This window comes from Nesoenas mayeri (genome assembly GCF_963082525.1).
Source record: "Nesoenas mayeri genome assembly, chromosome: 5".
In the NCBI taxonomy this organism is placed as follows: Eukaryota; Metazoa; Chordata; class Aves; order Columbiformes; family Columbidae; genus Nesoenas; species Nesoenas mayeri.
The window spans coordinates 58,026,149-58,045,679 of NC_137548.1; the positions used below are offsets into that span (position 1 = coordinate 58,026,149).

Here is a 19,531-nt window from a genome sequence, read left to right on the forward strand (position 1 = left end):
ACTATCATCTAAAACATTTATTTGATAAAGATGAATATCGTATCTATTGTTATTGTCTGTGTTTTAATGGCTGTGGCTGATTTCAGCACACTTGGAGATGGGAAAGATGCCACAGCCAGGTGAAGTGACTAGTTAATGATGATTTGTTCAGCTGCAGTGCAGACGGCAAAATTTAAAACATGGCTGAGCTATCAGGGAAAAAAGCTCTTGATAAAATATAGTTCCATCATCTGAAGGGCTAAATTAGAAATTTAACATCAGAGAAAATATCTGTATTCATTTAAGCAATTACAAATAAACATAAAAGGAAGATTTTTATTACTACAGGCAACGTAACCACTTAGGTTGAGGTTAAATACAACTGGTTTCTTTCTGATAACTCTTTGGTACCATTCCAGTTAATTAACTGATTTTAAGAGATATACTAAAAATTTACATGTAAATTAGAAGTGATGTTTTATACTTTATGATTTAAACACATGCCACCTAGAAAGATAAATCTACAAGGACGGGGTAGCTTTGAAAATTACAACTGCAACACCTTTTAAAATGCTTAATCTCCACAATATATGAACATTTAAAACCTGAATAAACTGATAGCGTTTCTAATATTATGACTAGAGAAACTCAGTATTTTAGAATTCTTTTTCAAATCATCATGTTCCAAATTAACTATCTCCTAAATGTATTTAATAATCTTACACTTCTATCAACTTTCCTTAGTTTTCCAATACTTCCCTTAGCCTTCCTTAGTTTGCCAATATATTTTGGTTTTGTAATCCCATTATACATATATATTTAATTAGATTAAATAAGAAATATGGTACACCAAAAGTCCTGTGCTAGTAATCACTAAGAGGCTACTCCTGCAAACAATGGAATGACTGAATACATCTACCATGGGAGTAGCGCAGTCACCTCCTCTTCCACAGGGTGCTCCTTATTGAGCTTAAAACAAGTCAGTTCCAGAAAATCATTCTGTTTTAATTATATTTAATAGATTACAAAATAGAAGAAAAATAGGAAAAACTTTCTGCACTGACATCACTTTCATAAACTCAGTATTCTTAGAAGCAGAGACAGTATCTGCCAGATGCTGCTATTGTAAAGGAATGATTTTGCATTAATAATTCAGCTGACACCTGGACAAATTGGCATAAACAATGACTTTTTACAAGATGATGCAGTTCTAATTTAGGAATTCCTGCTTCATTTGTTTTCTCTGTATCTTTAGTTTAACCCATGACATTTAATGCACATACTGTTTCTATGGTGACTATTTACTGCACCTAGTATGTTGAGACCATAATGGTTAAAAATATTTTGAAAGAACCAAATGTTTATTCCCAGTGAATAGGCAATTTTAAAAAATTGATCATAATACATTACACTTCAAGGTCAAGTTGCAGGCTAATTGGATTCTGTAGTTGTCTAATGAGTTTGACAGAAACCAATGAAACATAACAGAAATGCTCAAGTATAAATGTTATGTAAATTTATTTTGCATAGAAAATTCCTAGCAAACTTCAACCATTCTGACTTCAAAAGTAATTTCCCTAGAGTTTACAACCATATTGTTAGAATTTGGTAAGTCAATACTATGCTATCATGAGATAGAAGACTAACCTTTGTAAGTCTGTTTCTAGAAAACTTAATTCAGAGTTGCATTCTAAACACAATTGTAAGTCATTTAAAGATTTTTTCTAATAAATCTACAAATCTATACTACCTATATTACACTGATTATGCAGTAAAGCTGTGTTCCCATGTCTTTCCTTGGCTGAAGTAAACACTGGCTGAAAATACTATAATGCCTAGACAGCCCTATCTTTCCTCATGAGAAGTTACTGCCTCCTACAGATTGACCTGCTGAACTGCTTCTAAATCTACACCCATCAAAATAAGATGGTCCCTTCTATCAAGTTTTTCTACCATTTTGATTGGAGAAGTCAGGCAGGTCCAGCTAACAGGCTGGATGGGTGTTATCTCCACCAGAGAAGTGCTGAATAGCTCCAGATGCCTGCAGAAGGTCATCTCTCTGCTGATACAGCTGCAGCCAGGGCATGTGGACACAGCTTAAGACCAAAAGCCAGAAAATACAGATATTTCTGTAAAATGTAGCTGTTAACAACTTGTATACACTATACTGCATCTTAAAGATAGAGTCAGATACCTAGTGACGCGCATCAAAGCTGTTATCTGAGATGAATTACAAAGGCAACGTTCTTCTATTTCCTTGACGCATTCACATGTATAGCAGGAATGTTTTACACACCTTGCAGCTTGAATCAAAATCTTATCTGACAGTTGTTAACAGCAGGGACTTATCCTACTCTACATTACATTCCAACTTTTAAAGCCAGAATGGTTATAATCCACCATTCCATATTCTTAGAACTGCAGATGGAGTTAAACATAACTTAAAGAGAAATCAAGAATTTTGCAGTGAAGAAAACACAGTACATTCTATTTTATCACAATAAACCCAAATCCTTGGATTTAATTTTCATCTTTGTTCTGGATAACCCATTTATTTCCAGTGTTTCTGTGACCTCTGCACTCAAGAAAAACATACTGTACAGGTATGCGTGGATAATTTCCTTGCTTTTCTTTACGCCAGCTTTCTAAGATTTATTACAGTAAAACTGGAGCAAAGTGTTTCAGGGTCAGAAACAGGATGTAGACTACGTCTACAACAGCAAGTAATTCAGAGCAAAAGGAGGAGACAAACAAACAGCCTGCAGCAGCTGGTGCTGAGGTCCCTGCAGCTGGCATGGGACAACAACATTTGTTGTTTTACTTGGGACTAGGTTTAGTCCAGTTGAGTTGATGACCCCATTGTACACTGATGACCCCCATGGTCTTAAACTGAATGACGAATCACTGGTTCAGATACTTTTAAGAGCTCGTGAGCATTTGGTACCTAACAGTAGGACTTCTGGGTTAAATTATTTCAAGAAAAATCTAGTAAACAAGCACCAAACCTGCATCAACAAATGGTAAATGGGAGATGCTGGAGGTATTAACTTCAAAACTACTCTCCTGCTAGAAATCAAATGTAGGTTTATTCCATCTATGCCATTCTACTAATAGACAGTGTTATCCAGTCAGCTCATTAAAGCTTGGGGAACACGCCTGACAGCTGAGAGAATACCGCTCCAGACGAATGATTTACACACATAACTGAATGAACCACCAAGCTGATGGGTTTCAGTATTGGAAGACATGGCTGCTCTGTCCTGTTGTAGACATTGCAACCAAGAATTTGTTTTTTCTACTTCAGAAAAGGAGCAATAACCTTAAGCTGTTGTAAGGAATAGTTAGGGTGACAATTGGGCAGACTAATTTGTTTGAATGAAAAATGCAATACTGATTCTCTTTAGAAAAATCTCTCCATTTCAAATTGAAACTAATCTGAGTACAACAGCCATTGGGAAATAGATTGATGAAACAGGAGATGTGACAGATACTTCTAAGGTTTTCTAATGGGAAAAGCTGTAGGAATTGAACCGAATTCCAAGTGTAGGATTTATTCACTTGCAAGACAGCAATAATGATGGCTGTCAGTATTTAACACTTGGATACAAAGTTTTTCTTTTGTGCAACATGTTCTTCAGCAAGTCTTTACTCATCTTCTTGTAAACTGATTCATTATCAATCACCCATAGCTACCTAAAGATGGTTGTTCATTGGTTTAGTAAGTTATTTAATGCGTGGACTTTGCTTCAGGTAGGAAAGTAAGTCTACCTGCCGACTCCTCTTCCAGGGTCATCTACATGCAAGTATTCACTATGAATGTTCCCAAGAAGGCTGGTCCCTTAAGAGTCATATTCCATGAGACAGTCATTCATAAATTTTAATACAGGTTAATAATGTCCAGGAGTATTTTCAGCTTTTTTCAGTGAGGAAAATGACAGAAGTGGGAAAAGAAATACATATGTACAACAGGAACCATGCAAGCTCCTATTTGCACAGAAACATAGAATCATTTCAGTTGGAAGAGACCCTCAGGATCATTGAGTACAACCCTAGCCATGACCTAAACTAACTCTAGCACTAAACCATGTCCCTAAGAACCTCGTCTAAACACCTTTTAAACAACCCCAGGGATGGTGACTCCACCACTTCCCTGGGCAGCCTGTTCCAATGCCTGACAACCCTTTCCATGAAGAATTTTTTTCTAATATCCAATCTAAACCTCCCCTGGCGCAACTTGAGGCCATTTCCTCTTGTCCTATCACTTGTTACTTGGGAGAAGAGACCAACACCCTCCATGCTACAACCTCCTTTCAGGTAGTTGTAGACAGCGATAAGGTCTCCCCTCAGCCTCCTTTTCTCCAGGCTAAACAGCCCCAGCGGCACTAACAATCAATCAATTTCTTCTCCTGAACAAAGGTACTTCAGACTTCCAAGAGCCAGTCTTAAGCTTAAAGAACTTCTGTTTGAAATCTCTTCATAAGTGATCTTAAAAGAGCCATAATGCCAGCCATCTCTCTTTGTTTTGTGTGTATGCTCAGTCTCCTCTAGGCAACCATTTCAGCTCTTCTTGAGGTGAAATCCATTCACTTTAGTAAAACCTAGAGAAGGATGTTACTACATCTTCCCTCAAACCACTGTCTATAACATCTGAAATAGTGGCATCTACACACTTATTCATGAATTCTTCTTGTAAACTAGAATTAGATATTGACTTACCTGATGCACGCAGTCTAAGAACTGTAAGAAAACAGGAGCAAATCCACTACCCTGACAATTGAGAGTCAAATTACTACGTTGACTGAATTTATGACCAAAAGAGAGCCATTCTTTTTCCACCAGCATTCGGAAGCCTTCAAGTGTCCTATAGAAAGGATCACTGAGTAACTGCACCAAAGATACTACCTAGATCACAAGACAAGACATATTGTGTTAAGAGTGACAGAAGTTAGAAGAATACTTTAGTCAATGTATATAAATATTGCATAATCTGTTTGTAGTTCGAGGAGACAAAAGCCTTCATACAAATACAGTTACAAGTATTTTACCACATACATTGAGTATTTTTATGAAATAAACCAAATAACATCTCACATGAAAAAGTTTCAATTACATTGAGACTTTTGATATCTGCAAAAGTTAAACCTGAGGAACTACAGACTTTGGAAGTCATTGTAATGCTTACTACATTTAAATTGCATTTGAAATAAAATCACTTTTACTAATAAAATAAGGATAATAAACATGTCTAAAATAGCATTAGCTACCCCAGCAAAAAATTGGTCCTGAGGGTGACTTTAGAGTTTCTGCAGTGTTGCCATGTCATAGTGCTCACTAGCCAACGTCAGCTTGTTTTATAGACAGCATCTCAGGAGACTTTAAAATGTACTTGCAGCAATGTGTGTCCTCTTCTCTATTCTTCATTGTTTAACAATGATTCCAGTAATTATGTTAACATTCTTTTGTGGATTTGTTTACCGGGTATCAAGATGCTGGCTGCATGTGAAGTTTTTATTTACTAGAATGACTGTGTTTATTTTCTGCATTATGAAGCAACTACATGGACACAATACATTCATCAAATGAGGCAGAAGGTCTTCATTCACCTAATTTATAGTTTGTTTCACAGAGTTATCTGTTCTGGTGATCTGCTCTTGCAGCAGGTGTTACAGTCACTTTGGCACAAATTTAGTTTTCTGCCTGTGTGTGGTCTTCTAACTTCATTTATGGAAAGTGAATGGCAACAGAAAGAATTCCTCTCCTTCCCTCCTGTGTTTAAAGTGTATTATGTTTACAAAGATAAACGATCTGTTGTGGGAACTTGCAGCTTTCATTCTTACATACTGCCAGGTGCAGGAATGCAGATTTTATGTCTAAGCCTTAGAATTCTAAGTCCATCAGGACCTTTGGAACAAATTCATTTTATGGAACTCTTTCATGGTGTAAATTGCAAATGAATGCAAGGATCCATGCATTCTAGTTTCCTCTGCTGCCATAACAGAAATTTATTAATGTTATACCAAATTATCAGTCACTTGTTTAAAAAAGTTTTTTCTGGTGTATTTTCTTAATATGTGGCTTAATATTTGGCTCTTTCAAGGTTTTAGTAGCAGCTTACTTGTGTGGTAATATCCCAGCCATCTTCCAAACAAACCATAACAGAAGAACCATTTTCCAGGAGCTCAGAGATGATCACACCCAATTGCATTATCCTGTGAAGCTATAAAGTATTACAGATAAATAACATACTCAAGTACAAAATACATTTCTAGATATTGTCAATAAATAGAATCTGATCATATTTAATATTTAAATATGTGTTCTAAAAATCTACATATAGCGCAGAGAAATGCATTGATGCAACAGATCAGAAAGCTATAAACATAACAGTCTTAGGATTTTCATCTTAACTACAACAAAACTGAGCAAAGACATGAAGACAGGAACTTAAACTATTAAAACCAATGTCTGCTGTAATAAAATAGCTGTCATAAAAAGGAGAATGGGAACAACACAGCTGATAGATTTATTGTAGAGAAATTACATCCTGTGTTTAACACTCAAGTAATTTCCTGTGAAATGTTAAGGTTCCATAAAGCCACTAAGTACTTTGATGGGAGAACCCATGTAAGATATTTACAGGATAGTATTTCTAATGCTCAATTTCATGGAAGTTGGAAATTCATTAATTTAACACTAATATTACTACTACTACTAATGATGATGATGAAAACAAAACCACAACCCAAAAACAAACACAGAAAAATTATCTTTCTATAATCTGGAAATAGTTTAGGTAAATTAAACAGTGTTTCTCATACTTTGCTCTTGGTCAGCCTGGCTAAAACATATGGAAAAAGGACACGTTAATTATTTGCATCCTGATATTAGTTTCACTGGGATACTGAAATTTCTTGAGCAGGTGCATTAGTTATTTTCTCCTGGAAGGGTTATTGACTTGAATAAGATTGATTCAAACATGAGAGGTGTAAGCAAGCTAGAAAATTTAGGTGAATTTAAGAAATTCTATCTATGAGACTTCACATTAATATTACTAAAAGAAAAATCTATATGATGTTTCCACCATTTTTGTCATATTATGACAGCATTCTTGTTAAACAACATAATAGACAATATGTAAGAAATTCAGTTTTTCACAGCGGAAGGAAGCTGTTCTTTGCAGAGCACTGAATACAATCCAATCAATAGCAGCAGTAGGAAGGATAAAGGTGTGAAAGAAGGGAGAAAGCGATATAGGAAAACAAATAAACAAAAGATGGCAAGAGAGATCTAAGATCATATATGCAAGGAAAAAACTTAAGTTTAGAAAGTACAGAAAGCACAGGAAAGTGACTCAGGAAGAACAAAATTAAATTGTAGAAAATAAGAGGAAAAAAGATCAACCAAACAACAGGTAAACTCTAGAAAATTCATCCTTGTTTACGGCAGCCTGATTTCTTCCTTATTTAAAAAGTTCAGTCCCATGAATATTACCATGAAAATTCTGATGGAAATCTCTGAACATTCTTATAGTCATTACTTAGAAAATAAAATAAACTATTTTTCCTGCAATTTTTCTAGGAAAAGATTTAAAAGAGTACAACTTTTAAAACCAAGTAGTTTGTTTATTCTTCTATACATTCTTAGGCAATAGAATAGAAGAAAATCTGTTTCTTGAAGAAACTTGATAGGCATTCTGCTTATACAGGTTCAATTAAAAACATGCAAAATACTATTTTAATCATTTGTATTCAGAAAATAGGGCAGCGTTTAAAATTTCACCTTACGTATTGACATCCTTAGAAATATTTAGCCTACGTAGTGTTAAAATCAATAGTATGTAGTAACCTCAGATACCCAGGAGAGGAAAGCTTAATTCAATCAAAACACATTTCCAAGATGACAGATCTATGGCCTTTCACAGGAATAACAGAAAATGTGTTAAATCAAGCATAAATCAATTTTATCACATAAGTCACATACGACATGATTTAAACCACAGAAAAGTGGTTTAAATGTCACACAGCTAGTGTGTGACGTTATGATCTAGTCCTGACTATTACTTTTCCTCTCAAAGATGCCAAAAGAGAGTAAGTCCACTGTTACAGTCTCCCCTTGATCTCTGTGCTGCTATAGGGAGGTGTTTATTTCATCCAAATGACATTCAGTTCATTTAGCTACTTATCAACTTGCTCATGTGAACATGTTGAGGGAGTCAAGTTTTCACGCTCTTCCCACTTTTCCTCTTCCTGAACAACGCAGTGGCCAGACCCAGCAAGGTCCAGCTCCTGTACTCTCTGAGGAGCCATCACACCTCAAGGGAAGAAGTTTAGCCATCCCTCGTACTGTAGCACATTTCAACCAGGAGTACATTTTCTGATGCATAATTACTGAAACGACCGTGTTACTCACATGTATTTCCTCCTTAAGAAATCAGCGTAAGAGACTGTTCTGTTTTCTGTGATTAATTGCATTTGAGAAGAATTTATTCAGCAGAGGATTCCAAACATAATACGCAACTTAAAAACATTCACTATAATTAAAATGGTTTTAGATGTACAAAGAGCTGACTTTCCCCACATCCTTCTTAATTTGCATCTTACAAAGCTACTTCCGGTCTTGCCTTCGTTTGGTTAATCTTTATGGATGGGAACATGGGACAGGGCAGTAATGGAACAGCTTCCAAGAGAAGAGCTGAGCACACACATAAGTCCCTTTCCCCTGCAAACACTTTCCCATATCCCACAGTGGGTAACACATTATAGCTTATCTGTTAAATACTTTTGCATATAGAATTTCAGGCTCGGAACACATATGAAGAGTAGAATATCAACTTTAAAATTCAAAGGCTCATTTATCCTTCTGTACTTTTTTTCCCCTGAATTTTAAAATATATAAAATAAGAAAAAAGCAGTTATAACCAAGACCATAAATTTATATAGGCAGTAAAACCAGTCACCTCTACTTGTGTACATGTTCCATGTTATAAACCATAAATTATGTTATAAAAAGTGCCTCTGACATTTGTAAATGTTATGATTGTATTAAAATAATGCTCATGTAATGACAGAATTGATAGTATACAAAATAAATACAGCAAACAGAGAAGAACAGCTGGTTAGAAAACAATAGTTCTCTGTCAGAAGAGCCTGAAATTTATTTTGTGTAAGTAGTACTGCATATAGATTATTAGAAGTACCTGTCATATAAATTACCTGTGGGAACCACTCTGACTCCCCAAGTGCTTTGAGGAATGTTGCCTCAGAATCTGTAGGAATAGTGCTGGGAACACAAGCTCTCATCAGCTTTTTAAAGCTTGCCTTTGTCTGTCGGATGTCACTGAATTCAACAGGAACAAATTCACAATTCAAAGCAAAATCAAGTTTGAATCCCTATGTGAAAAGGACAACAGCAGATGTAAAAGGCAAGCATGTTTTTCACGAACAGTTTCATCAAATCTCAATGTTTTGCCTGCTTTATTGCTAAATATTTCAATTCCTAATTAAAAAATGTTTAGTTAAACATCTGCCTAGGATAAGAAAAACCTTACACCACTTGCAAAATGTACCATATCAAAGTACCCATCTACTACTCTTAACAGCAGAATGCACTGCAGAGCAGTTATGTTTGTAACAGTAATAATAGTAGTAAAAAACCAAAGTTGATTGATAAATGTGTTCTTTATATAAAATATAATGTGTTTCCTTTAGGATTTTAAGGGCAAATTAACAATAAATAAATAAAAATTAAAATAACTGTATGGGTGACATACCAACAGTGCAGGACAGATTCTAGTGGTTCAAAAAAGCAGGAAAGAAGTAACCCCCAAATTGAAAAAGAACCCCCAAAACTGCAAAGTACCTGACTGGCCTAAGCAGTCACTGCACACTGAGACAGTTCAACACAGAACAGCAGTCAGGGAATACCTGATATAACTTCCAAGGGCTACGTGAGGTTTTCCTAGCAGAATTCTTCATGTTCTGTTTTACTTACTGCATTTAGAAAATGAGCAGTAAAAGAGGAAGACCGAATTAAGAGATCAAGTTAGCTAACTGAAAAAAACAGAACTATGATGAAAATGATACTATGGAGAATATTATTAGGAAAAACAATTCTCATGCATGAAGCAGCCCTGAAGACCTTCACAGCAGTTTTCTTCAGAAATTGCTCTTTCATGGAATTAAACATGGCCTGCAAATAATCTTCATTAAGCTGCTTCACAGGATGCCAAGTGAAAATGTAGCAAAGTAAAAGCCTAGATTTAGCTTTGTTTATATTTTGGCGTGGTTCAAAAATAAATGTAATAGCTCAACTACCAAGTTTGGTTTTTTTTTAAGAATGCTCAGTTGTAATAATGTATGATAAAAGCTATTGAGAAAAGTAGCAAAATTCCCTTGAAATGTTACATATTTTAAAATATGTTAAAATGTTACATATTTCTGTTTGTATCACCAATTTATGTGACATTATATTTAGCAGAATTCGTCACAGGAATTAACACCAGTAATGAATATGCTGCCAAGCCCTTTACAAAGCCTGAAAATGCCAAGCTAGCAGGATGCGAACAAAAGCTAGGAAAATACTTCACAGTCAAAAAACAACAAGATTTCTTTATACAAAAAGTTGAAGTGATCTTATAGGCTAGACAGATATCAATGAGAGCAGTATTTAGGTATAATTAAGCTTACAGGTACAGAACTCTGACACTTCTGTTGGAATAAGTGAACGGGGCAGGAAGCTCCACTGCCTCTCTGCCAGTCCACTCCATTTGCCTACAGCCCCATCGTCCATCTTTATCCTGGCAGCTCCACTGGGCAGAGGCAGACTGCAGAGAGTTATCCATTCACCTTGTCTTAAATATTATTTACTGTTTCGTAAGAACATTAGCGTTATTAAAATCAAGCCAAATAAAACAAAAAAATTGCCATTACCCGTAACTGAGATTTTTCTCCAAATATATAGAGGGCTGCTTGCCGTCTCAAAAGCTGACTTTGCAGAAAAGTGCTGCTACTGTAGGAAGTGGCGTTATCTTTCCCTGCAAGTCTTGCACCAACATCAATGAATGGAGTTTGCGTGTTGATAAATCGGTTGCTCGAACGAAGACTCGCCCATACACCTTCATAAAGATGAAAAATATTTAAAAACCTCTTTGCGTGAGGCACGGGAGAACAGTTATTAAGGCATATGCTAAAACATCATTTGGAAAGCAGAGTGCTTACACATGTCATTTGTATCTCTCATACCACATAATTAAGAACACATACTGGAAATAAATATTTTCATAGCAAAAATTGTCAAAAGTATCCTACTGCATTGTCATTTAACCTAAGATACTAATCAAACACAGCACAGCACTTTCTATTGTAGAGAAAATGGTTGCTATGATATCAGTGATACAACGATAAAAAGAATCACAACTTGCAAGTAATTAACTTCCATGTAGGTACATGGAAATGAAATTGCTAGTTTTGTTCTTTTCAGAAGTAGGGACAAAAATTTGATGTATTTCCTTGTCAAAGGCATATTATTTTGGAAGTCTAATTAGCAAGAATATTATTTAATTACTTTCTTCAAAAATGGCAATAGTATCACTTAAAATTCCCTGTTACATAGAATTCTTGTGCTGGTTTCACCCTACGCAATCTAGTAGTATCAACCATATTGTATTATAATGAAAATGTGTCTAAGGGTGATCAATTCAAATATTACATTTCAAGATAAAGTATTCCGTATCTACTCCTGAAATGCCATGATTAAAATACAGATGCCATGATGCAGCTATATTGTCATTTCCAGAGGAGGTAATTCCCACCGCACCACTCTGGTCTGATCTTGCTTAAGTAAGTTCTGTGATTTCAACATAAGATTAGGTAGTGATAAACCTGATTGCCACAGCCTGTTTAGCAGCAGCAGCAGCAAAAAGACAAGTAGTAAATATTTTTCTGTTTCGTGTGCCTCAGTTAGTAACAATGATTTTATGAGACTGTTAGTGTGTGTCTAATGTGAGGTATGTGATAGGTACTTCATTTTCAGAATATAAATAGCACTACTTGCGAATCAAATCCCTTAAAGTATACTAACTTTGGCATTCAAATGGAAGTGTGAAATTCTTTAACCCAATATGTAGTAAATCAGAAAAGCCTCTTGTCCATAAATCTGTGAAGCAAGATATCCAAAAGAGGCACCATTAATACCTCATAGTAGTAAAAATTTAGATATACAGTACGAAAAAAACCCTCAGACCCTTTCAGTACAATACAATAATATGCAAAGTTAACATTTCTTGCATAGGGGAAAAAAGCTGCAGAAAACAGTAAAATTCCCCTGAGATAGCTCAACCAGCAAAATAATTTTATTTTGGTTTTTAGAACCAGGATTATGTTTCTATTGAAGAATAATTCTGTACAGTAATCCGCAACAGGGATTTATCTGTACAGTTTGGCTTGTCTGCCTCTCTGGCTGTTAGTCTTAGGTGTGAGCAAATGAACAGGAGTAACTGAGAGTGGCTGGCTCAGAATTTATGAATTGGTAGCAGTTCTAAACAGTTTCCACTTCAAAGTCAGCCAGTTTTATAAAATACCTCTCATGTCAAGTAGTATGTTTAGTATAAACTTTTGTTTCACATCTGAACTACTACAGATGAAGTAATAAAGAATTCAGCAAGTAAAAATGGCAGCAAGTATTTAATAAGAGAAATAATTTCTTGTTCATTTGGTATGAAAACATGCTAGCTCCAACATGGGCAACTCTCCCGTAAGATGATACACACAGAAATACACAGTCATACTCCATAACATTTTACAAATGAAGGCCATCATTAGTGCCTGTAGAACATCAAAAGCAACAAAGCTGGTTGCAAGTACATGCGGATGAACATGTTTACCAGTGATGGATAACAGTGATTAAAAGACACAATCGTGTTTCCATTATATTTCTATTCTAACTTTGCCTAGTGTTTTTTGCCTTATTTTTTGTTCGCAGTATCTAGCTTTCATTATTTGGCATTATTATGACTTTCTGATTCAGGAGATATCAGTTTTTCCCTGTTCACTAAAATTAACAATGGTTTTGGAAAGAAAGCTGGCTAGTTACCAGTATTTCTTAGGTATTTCACTAAAGCAGTAGGAGTATTAAATGCTCTTCAGCAGAATTGATTTTCTGCTGTTTAAAATTTTCACACAGGAAATTTTCTACATATCACTCCACATTAGATCTTAACATTATTAAATAACATGGTGAAGTGTGTGGCTAATCACTGTCACTGCATCATATGTTCAGTGGCTAAAAAAACGCAAAGCAAAATAAAACCACAACACTGAACTAAAGCAAAACCAGACCCAAAATTTTGTTAATGCAGAATCAAGACTTGTTTCTGTCAGTATCACTTTAGTGTGTATTAAGATACTGTAGTAGTTATGGAGATGGTAGAAAAGAATGTGCTTCAGGACACGGAATACAGTACCTTGATGGACTCTTCCCTTAGTTGCTGATTTGGAATTTGTATGAGTGAAACATTTATCTCTGTACCCAAGCACTGGGAGATAACGGTTAAGACAGAAGGAGGAGGAATGGAATGCACAGTGCAGCGAGAGACATTGCAGGAGAAAAGAAAAGGGTTACTTATTAATTTCCAAAGATTTAGTATATATTGAATTTCTTTATAGTACATGATTTATCAGACAGCACAAATCTTAGTCGTCACAAGACAAAACATCAGTCAAGCCAGAAAACCAATATAAAATGGGAAGGAAGTAGCCATTTATCAAATGTTCATTGTCATTGCAATGGTTTCAAACATATAGCACAGCCATCATGTGTTTTTCCATAATTAGAACCAAAGGAAATGTAATTATTAAATCACTCTGCTGAATACTTCATTGAAAGTTTCTATCCAGCTGAAAGTTAGCTTGAGTAAAAATCCCAAACCGTAGTGCATTTTAAAAACAATTTTAGTCTATTTTAAGTACATAATTTGATGGACCACAAAATCAAATCAGAGTGCAAGATGTAGTTCTATACATCTACAAAGATTTTTAAAGAACTGTGTAAAAGTATGTAATTTAGAACACATGTAATATCTACCATACTCAGTGGGAGCCTTATATTCTTGTATTTTTGGGTGTATTTTTCGCTCAAAAGCCACATCAGAACAAGCAATTTCTTTTAATACAAATATTCTATTAAAACATATGCAAAGTATTAGTGTCTCCTGCTTTTATGTCTGAGATTAGTCTGTATTTATTAATTATAAACAACCTAGTATTTTTCTGATAGCAGCAAATCACACTGAGAAAACATTTTATTTTACCGAATTCCACAACAATGCCACATAAGAAGTGCTGTTCTATAGAACCACACTACACTTAAAAGGAATGTAAGAGGAAAAGGTATGTATTTTTAGTGAACTTAGAATTCTTATGAAAGATATCAACCAAGGTATTGCAAAAAAAAAGGTTCAAGAATGAAAACATATTATGAAATATAAGTATTTGGCCAAGTATTTCAGTGCAGAAACAACTTAACTGGGCTTTAGGCAACTACTTTGTCACAACGTTCAGATAAAGTTAAAAACCATATCTGACACAGACACAAATATTCAGGACAATTGATGAGCATTCAGAACAATAATGATTTTTAAAAATGAGCACTGGCACATATCTTTTAACCTAAATTTAAAACGAATGTGTATTAAAAATGCATTATATGGCACAAAACATAAAAAATATCATTTTCAACTGGTGTATCATGGATGAACCTGTTTTTTGAGCACTGGTATGTGTGAGAATAAGAACAAGGAAACAAAGAGGGATCCAGAATCAATACCATAAAAATATTGCTGCTGTATTTTGTGCATAATCCATAGCTGCCTGCTATGATAAAGTAACTAGCTAACTCTATTGTCTTTTTCCCCCTCTTTTTTTGCTTTTTGAGTTATACTTAAGAATATGAGGGAGAGAGAAATCCCACTTTTAGAGTACCTGTACAAAATAGGTCTTTTTTTCAGCTGACCAAAACTCTGTATTTTTGATTCTGCATGCAGTCTTGTGCCAGTACTTCACAGGGGGAGTGTAACTAGCTATGAAGAAGTAGTAAAAAACTTTGCAATAATAAATCACATTAATCAATTCATTTGAGAATAACAATTTTGGAGATTCTATATATTGTGTATATTTTAGAGGTTCTTCTAAAAGAACTCAGTTAGCTAATCTAAACCCCCTAGTGTTTACCTCTCTACAGGGAGATATTCCCTTCCTCTGTTCTCTCTTGCCCTGTCAACTTCTCACCTTCACTAAGGCTCCCCTTGTACCCGTCAAACATTCTTATGTTTCAGCAAAGTCCTCATGTATCCTGCTGAACTGTGAATCGACTGCAGATACCGTGCTGTAATTACACCTTTCAGATATATAGAGCAGCTGTGGCACCAATCCAGCAAGACACAAGATAACTTCTCTGCCCTCTTCCCGATTACTGCTGAAATTTAGCCAAGAGACTTCAACGTCCAACAAAACGAGACGTTTGTGACCTAACACTGCCTTGAGACTCCTTTTGCCTTACCACAAACTCTAACCCCAGAAACCAGCAACAGTTATTTCCGTAATCCTTTTATCTTCAAACGACAACTTCCATACAGTCAACCAGCAAGCTTTCCCTTACTTATCAGAAGCACCTTCACCGCCCCTCAGCACCACTTCACTCTTGGCACTTTTGTCCCTACACAAGATGATGAAATACAACAAAATGTCTGCTGTCAGCTACCCAGCATTTTCACTATTTCAGTACAAAGTCAAACTGGGCATAGCCATCAATTTATCAAACAATTCCAGACACGATTAACTGCTGCTCTCTGAGGTCCTCAGCCATTTTGCTTGTCCAAATAAAATCACTATGTTTATTTACCTCCATGTACCACAAGACAGTGATCAGAGAACATAAACAGAAATTTTAGACATGAAATATATGCATATACTATTATTAATGAAAAAATAATTATTAATGAAAAAAGAATTTTCCATTCTTTGGTGATCGTCATTCAACTGCCCCTCCTCTCTTCCATCCTGCTATTCTCACATAACCTCTCTATACACATCTGAATATTTTCCTTTTTTCCTCCCTCCTGTCTTTTGAAAGTTGTTCTATTCAAAATTGTTTAGTTCCTTCCCCTATGAAGCTACATTTTTTTAAATTACACATTACTTTAGGTTGGAATGGATGTCAGCAGGCCAAAGTAGGTCTAACTGATTTTAGATGAGGTATCTTAGGCTTTTCTCACTCCCACCTCTGAAAATCTGAGCTGCATCTGCTCTGTGAGATAGTAAATGCACTACTCACAAAGCCGGAAGGAGTTAAAAAGGAAGAAAACCAACTTTTAGATGCTTAGAAGTAATTGTAAGAACAGCCTTCAGGGATAAAAGGCAACAAATGAAATATAAAATTCTCCCTTTTGGAAAAGAGATTCATCCCTATCCTAACAAACACACACTGAAGGAATTTGATGCACTAATTTATGCATGCATTGCACATAAAAATGATAACAATTTCATCAGACTAGAAGAGTAAAAGTAGTTGGAATCCACTTCACAGAATGAAAGCCTCCTGTAGAAGTGACACTGATGAGCCCTTGTACCCAAGAATAACTATTCCTGAAGAGCACACTTATTCCAGCCTGGCCACGTAATTCTGTCCTTTATCTAGAGTAAAATTATTCTGATAGATTATTAGTAACTTCATGAAGCATCAGCTAATCTTCAGCCAAATGCTGGAATGACCTATAATTGGAGATTCTGAAGCACATTTAATCCTAATATAAATATGCATTTTCAGGCCACACATTCTAGACAAATTAAAATATGTATGAATCACTAAGTATTTAGGAACATAATTCCTAATTGAGTGTTTCATATTCCATCATGAAATGAACTTTATTTCAATGGTAAGTAAAGGACTTAAACAGAAACTAGATACTTAATGTCATGGAGGGAGGCTAATCTGTAATTTCTATTTCGTTGTTCCACAGAGTAATGAAATGGTAAGCAGCATAGTTCTTTTTGTTTCACTAACATTTTGTTATCATTTATTATTTCAAATAATAGACTTTGAGCTAGTCTTACTAACCTCCTTGAGCAAAGCTATTGGATAGATTTACATCCCAATGTCCTGGCACTACCTGCTTAAATACAGTAGACATTCTTGAAGCCCTCGTCTCAGTGCCTAAAGTCAGCCAAAAAAAGAAAGAAGATTAAAAAACTACAGTGTTACTCAGACTAACACTTAGCATAACTGATAAAAATGCCCTTTTTCACACAATACAGCTAATTCTTGCCAATTCTGTGCTTCAGATATATTTTTTAAGACATGTATACATTGGCAACAGTACAGCAATGTTAGATACAGCTAAGAAATCAACATATTTTACAATAAATGAAGCAAAGCATGCACACTTTGGAAATGGTGTTATTTTACAAGAAAAGCCTCTGTTGGGCTATATTAGGTCAATTACCATCAACTGAATAAGACAAGACAGACACAATTTCAAGTAACATACTTGCATTTCTAATATATTTGGCTTACCTTCACATAAACCTTACCAGGTTTCATCACAAAATAATTGAAATAAAGCATGGATTAATTTCTTCATGGTTTCACACATGCATAACTCAAATAGTGTATTTTGAAAGAGTTTTCACTGCAAGTAAGGCTATACTTGGAACCGACATTAAAAGCCTATTATGAATATGTAACATGAAAATGCTTACATGCCTTCCATTGCTCCTGTAGCTAAATAGTGCATCTGTTCATATAGAATCTGAACTTGTAATCTGGTATTTTCTCATTATATAAAATATAGTATTTCACATTCTCTTCAATTCGGCACTCTCTTATTCAATATACAGTTTTCAATATACTTAATGTGTTATAAAAGACTTTAAAGTGGATCTTTACTTTTGATTCTGTTAAATAATGTAATTATTGCATTTGATATAAAAGAAAAAACCTGGAAAGGTTTGGAATCCTGATATTCTGGATAAATTCATTTTATTTGTTACAGAATTTTAATAAAGTACTGATGCCCCACAGATGAATGATCATTTACTGTCAGATTAAGAACCCTGAAATACTATAAACATCCTTTACATACAGAAAACACATTCACTAAAACTAAGAGTGAATAAGCTATCCGGAAAGTGCAACAATAAAGAAAAAATAGAGTTCATGTGGGACAAGTGGAACTAAAACCAAACTGGAGAAAACTCAGTTTTCAACTTAACCATAGAAAAGCACTATATAAACCAATTTTACCTGGAGACAGAGCAATTGTTGGTCTAACAGTGAGAGTGTTACTGCCATTCATTTTGCAGTGGACGGATATCACATTGAGTAAGGCCTGTAGGTATTTTTCCTGTTCTATACTGCTTGAAGATTCTAAAGAAGCAGGAGCTAGAGTCACAAGAAGAATGGGATACATTAAAATACATTTATAAATACATAAAATAGCAAAACAAAAGTTTCCTGTGTAAAGCACAACACTGAAAATGCCATGTTGTGTCTACCAAAGGTTCAAAAAACCATCCCTTTAATGACAAAAAAATACTCAGATGTCCATCAGCTGGCTGCAGAGCAGCACCCAGCCTTGTTCTCTTGCATTCCACTCCACAAAGCCAAACTTCTGCAAGAGTTGGTTACCCTGTGGTTACTACTTAAAATATTCACTATTAGCCAGTGACCAATACAAACAGATTGGAGATGATGTAGATTTCCCTTCATTTTCAGAACGAAAAGTAACATTTCTAAGTTTGCGCTACTTGTCAGCAAATTTCAGCCTTAAAAAAAAAATGTGTATAGAACAGATAAAACTGTTTCTTTAAGAAAAGTAAGCTAAAACTATACTCAGCACTCAACCAGTTCTTCCTCATTCCAGTAAAGGAAGGTTACTCACCTATAAGTGGAGGTTCCTCGAGACATATTGCCCATTTACAGAAAGAATACACCAATGTTCATGCACTCTGCTGCATTTAGAGACATCAATGGACACATCCTTCAGGTGCCCTGCCCCCAGAATCTAACCTTTCTAATGGAATAAAGAAGAGAGGAACGAGGACAGACAACACATGCACACCTGAATAGCACAGGTCAAGGGATCTCCACTTATGAAAAGTAATGATCCTGTTCCCTAGTGACAGTCCACCGTCTCCTTCACCAGTAGGTAACATCAGGAAGTGTCTTCCCCCATGCTTGGGTAACTTGTAGGAGAGGGGGCTGTATGGTTGTAAGAACCAACATTCCTTCTCTGAATAATCCTTTATGTGCAAGTAGTTTCAGAGGACTAGTCTATAGATCTCAGAAACAGAATAATTTTCCAGCTGTTACTGATGTTGCTTGAGTTGCGGGAGACATGGAGAAGGACCATTTAAGAAAGAGAGAAGCGACTGCAAAAGACTGGATGAAAGCAAAGCCTGAGAGGAAACAGACATAGTTTAAAAACAGAGGAAGGAGAATAAAAGCAGCAAGATGAGAAGTTATGATGCTCCGAGAAAGCACTGAAGTTAAACAAGACAAT

At 35.4% G+C, this 19,531-nt stretch overlaps 1 protein-coding gene across 4 annotated transcripts in view; it reads right to left on the reverse strand.

Annotated features, from left to right (window-relative positions):
- Nucleotides 1-19,531, reverse strand: part of SBF2 (SET binding factor 2) — a gene marked incomplete at both ends in the record, with an annotated part of 265,908 nt that overhangs the window by 16,582 nt on the left and 229,795 nt on the right. For 3 of the 4 annotated variants that reach the window (XM_080346104.1, XM_080346103.1, XM_080346102.1), the window contains 5 exons: nucleotides 4,696-4,881; nucleotides 6,095-6,196; nucleotides 9,192-9,368; nucleotides 10,908-11,092; nucleotides 18,274-18,411. In XM_080346104.1, coding sequence (XP_080202230.1) covers nucleotides 4,696-4,881; nucleotides 6,095-6,196; nucleotides 9,192-9,368; nucleotides 10,908-11,092; nucleotides 18,274-18,411 — 788 coding nt within the window. Of the gene's footprint in view, nucleotides 1-4,695; nucleotides 4,882-6,094; nucleotides 6,197-9,191; nucleotides 9,369-10,907; nucleotides 11,093-17,088; nucleotides 17,185-18,273; nucleotides 18,412-19,531 lie in introns of all 4 variants that reach the window. The other variant, XM_080346101.1, reaches the window with a different exon arrangement.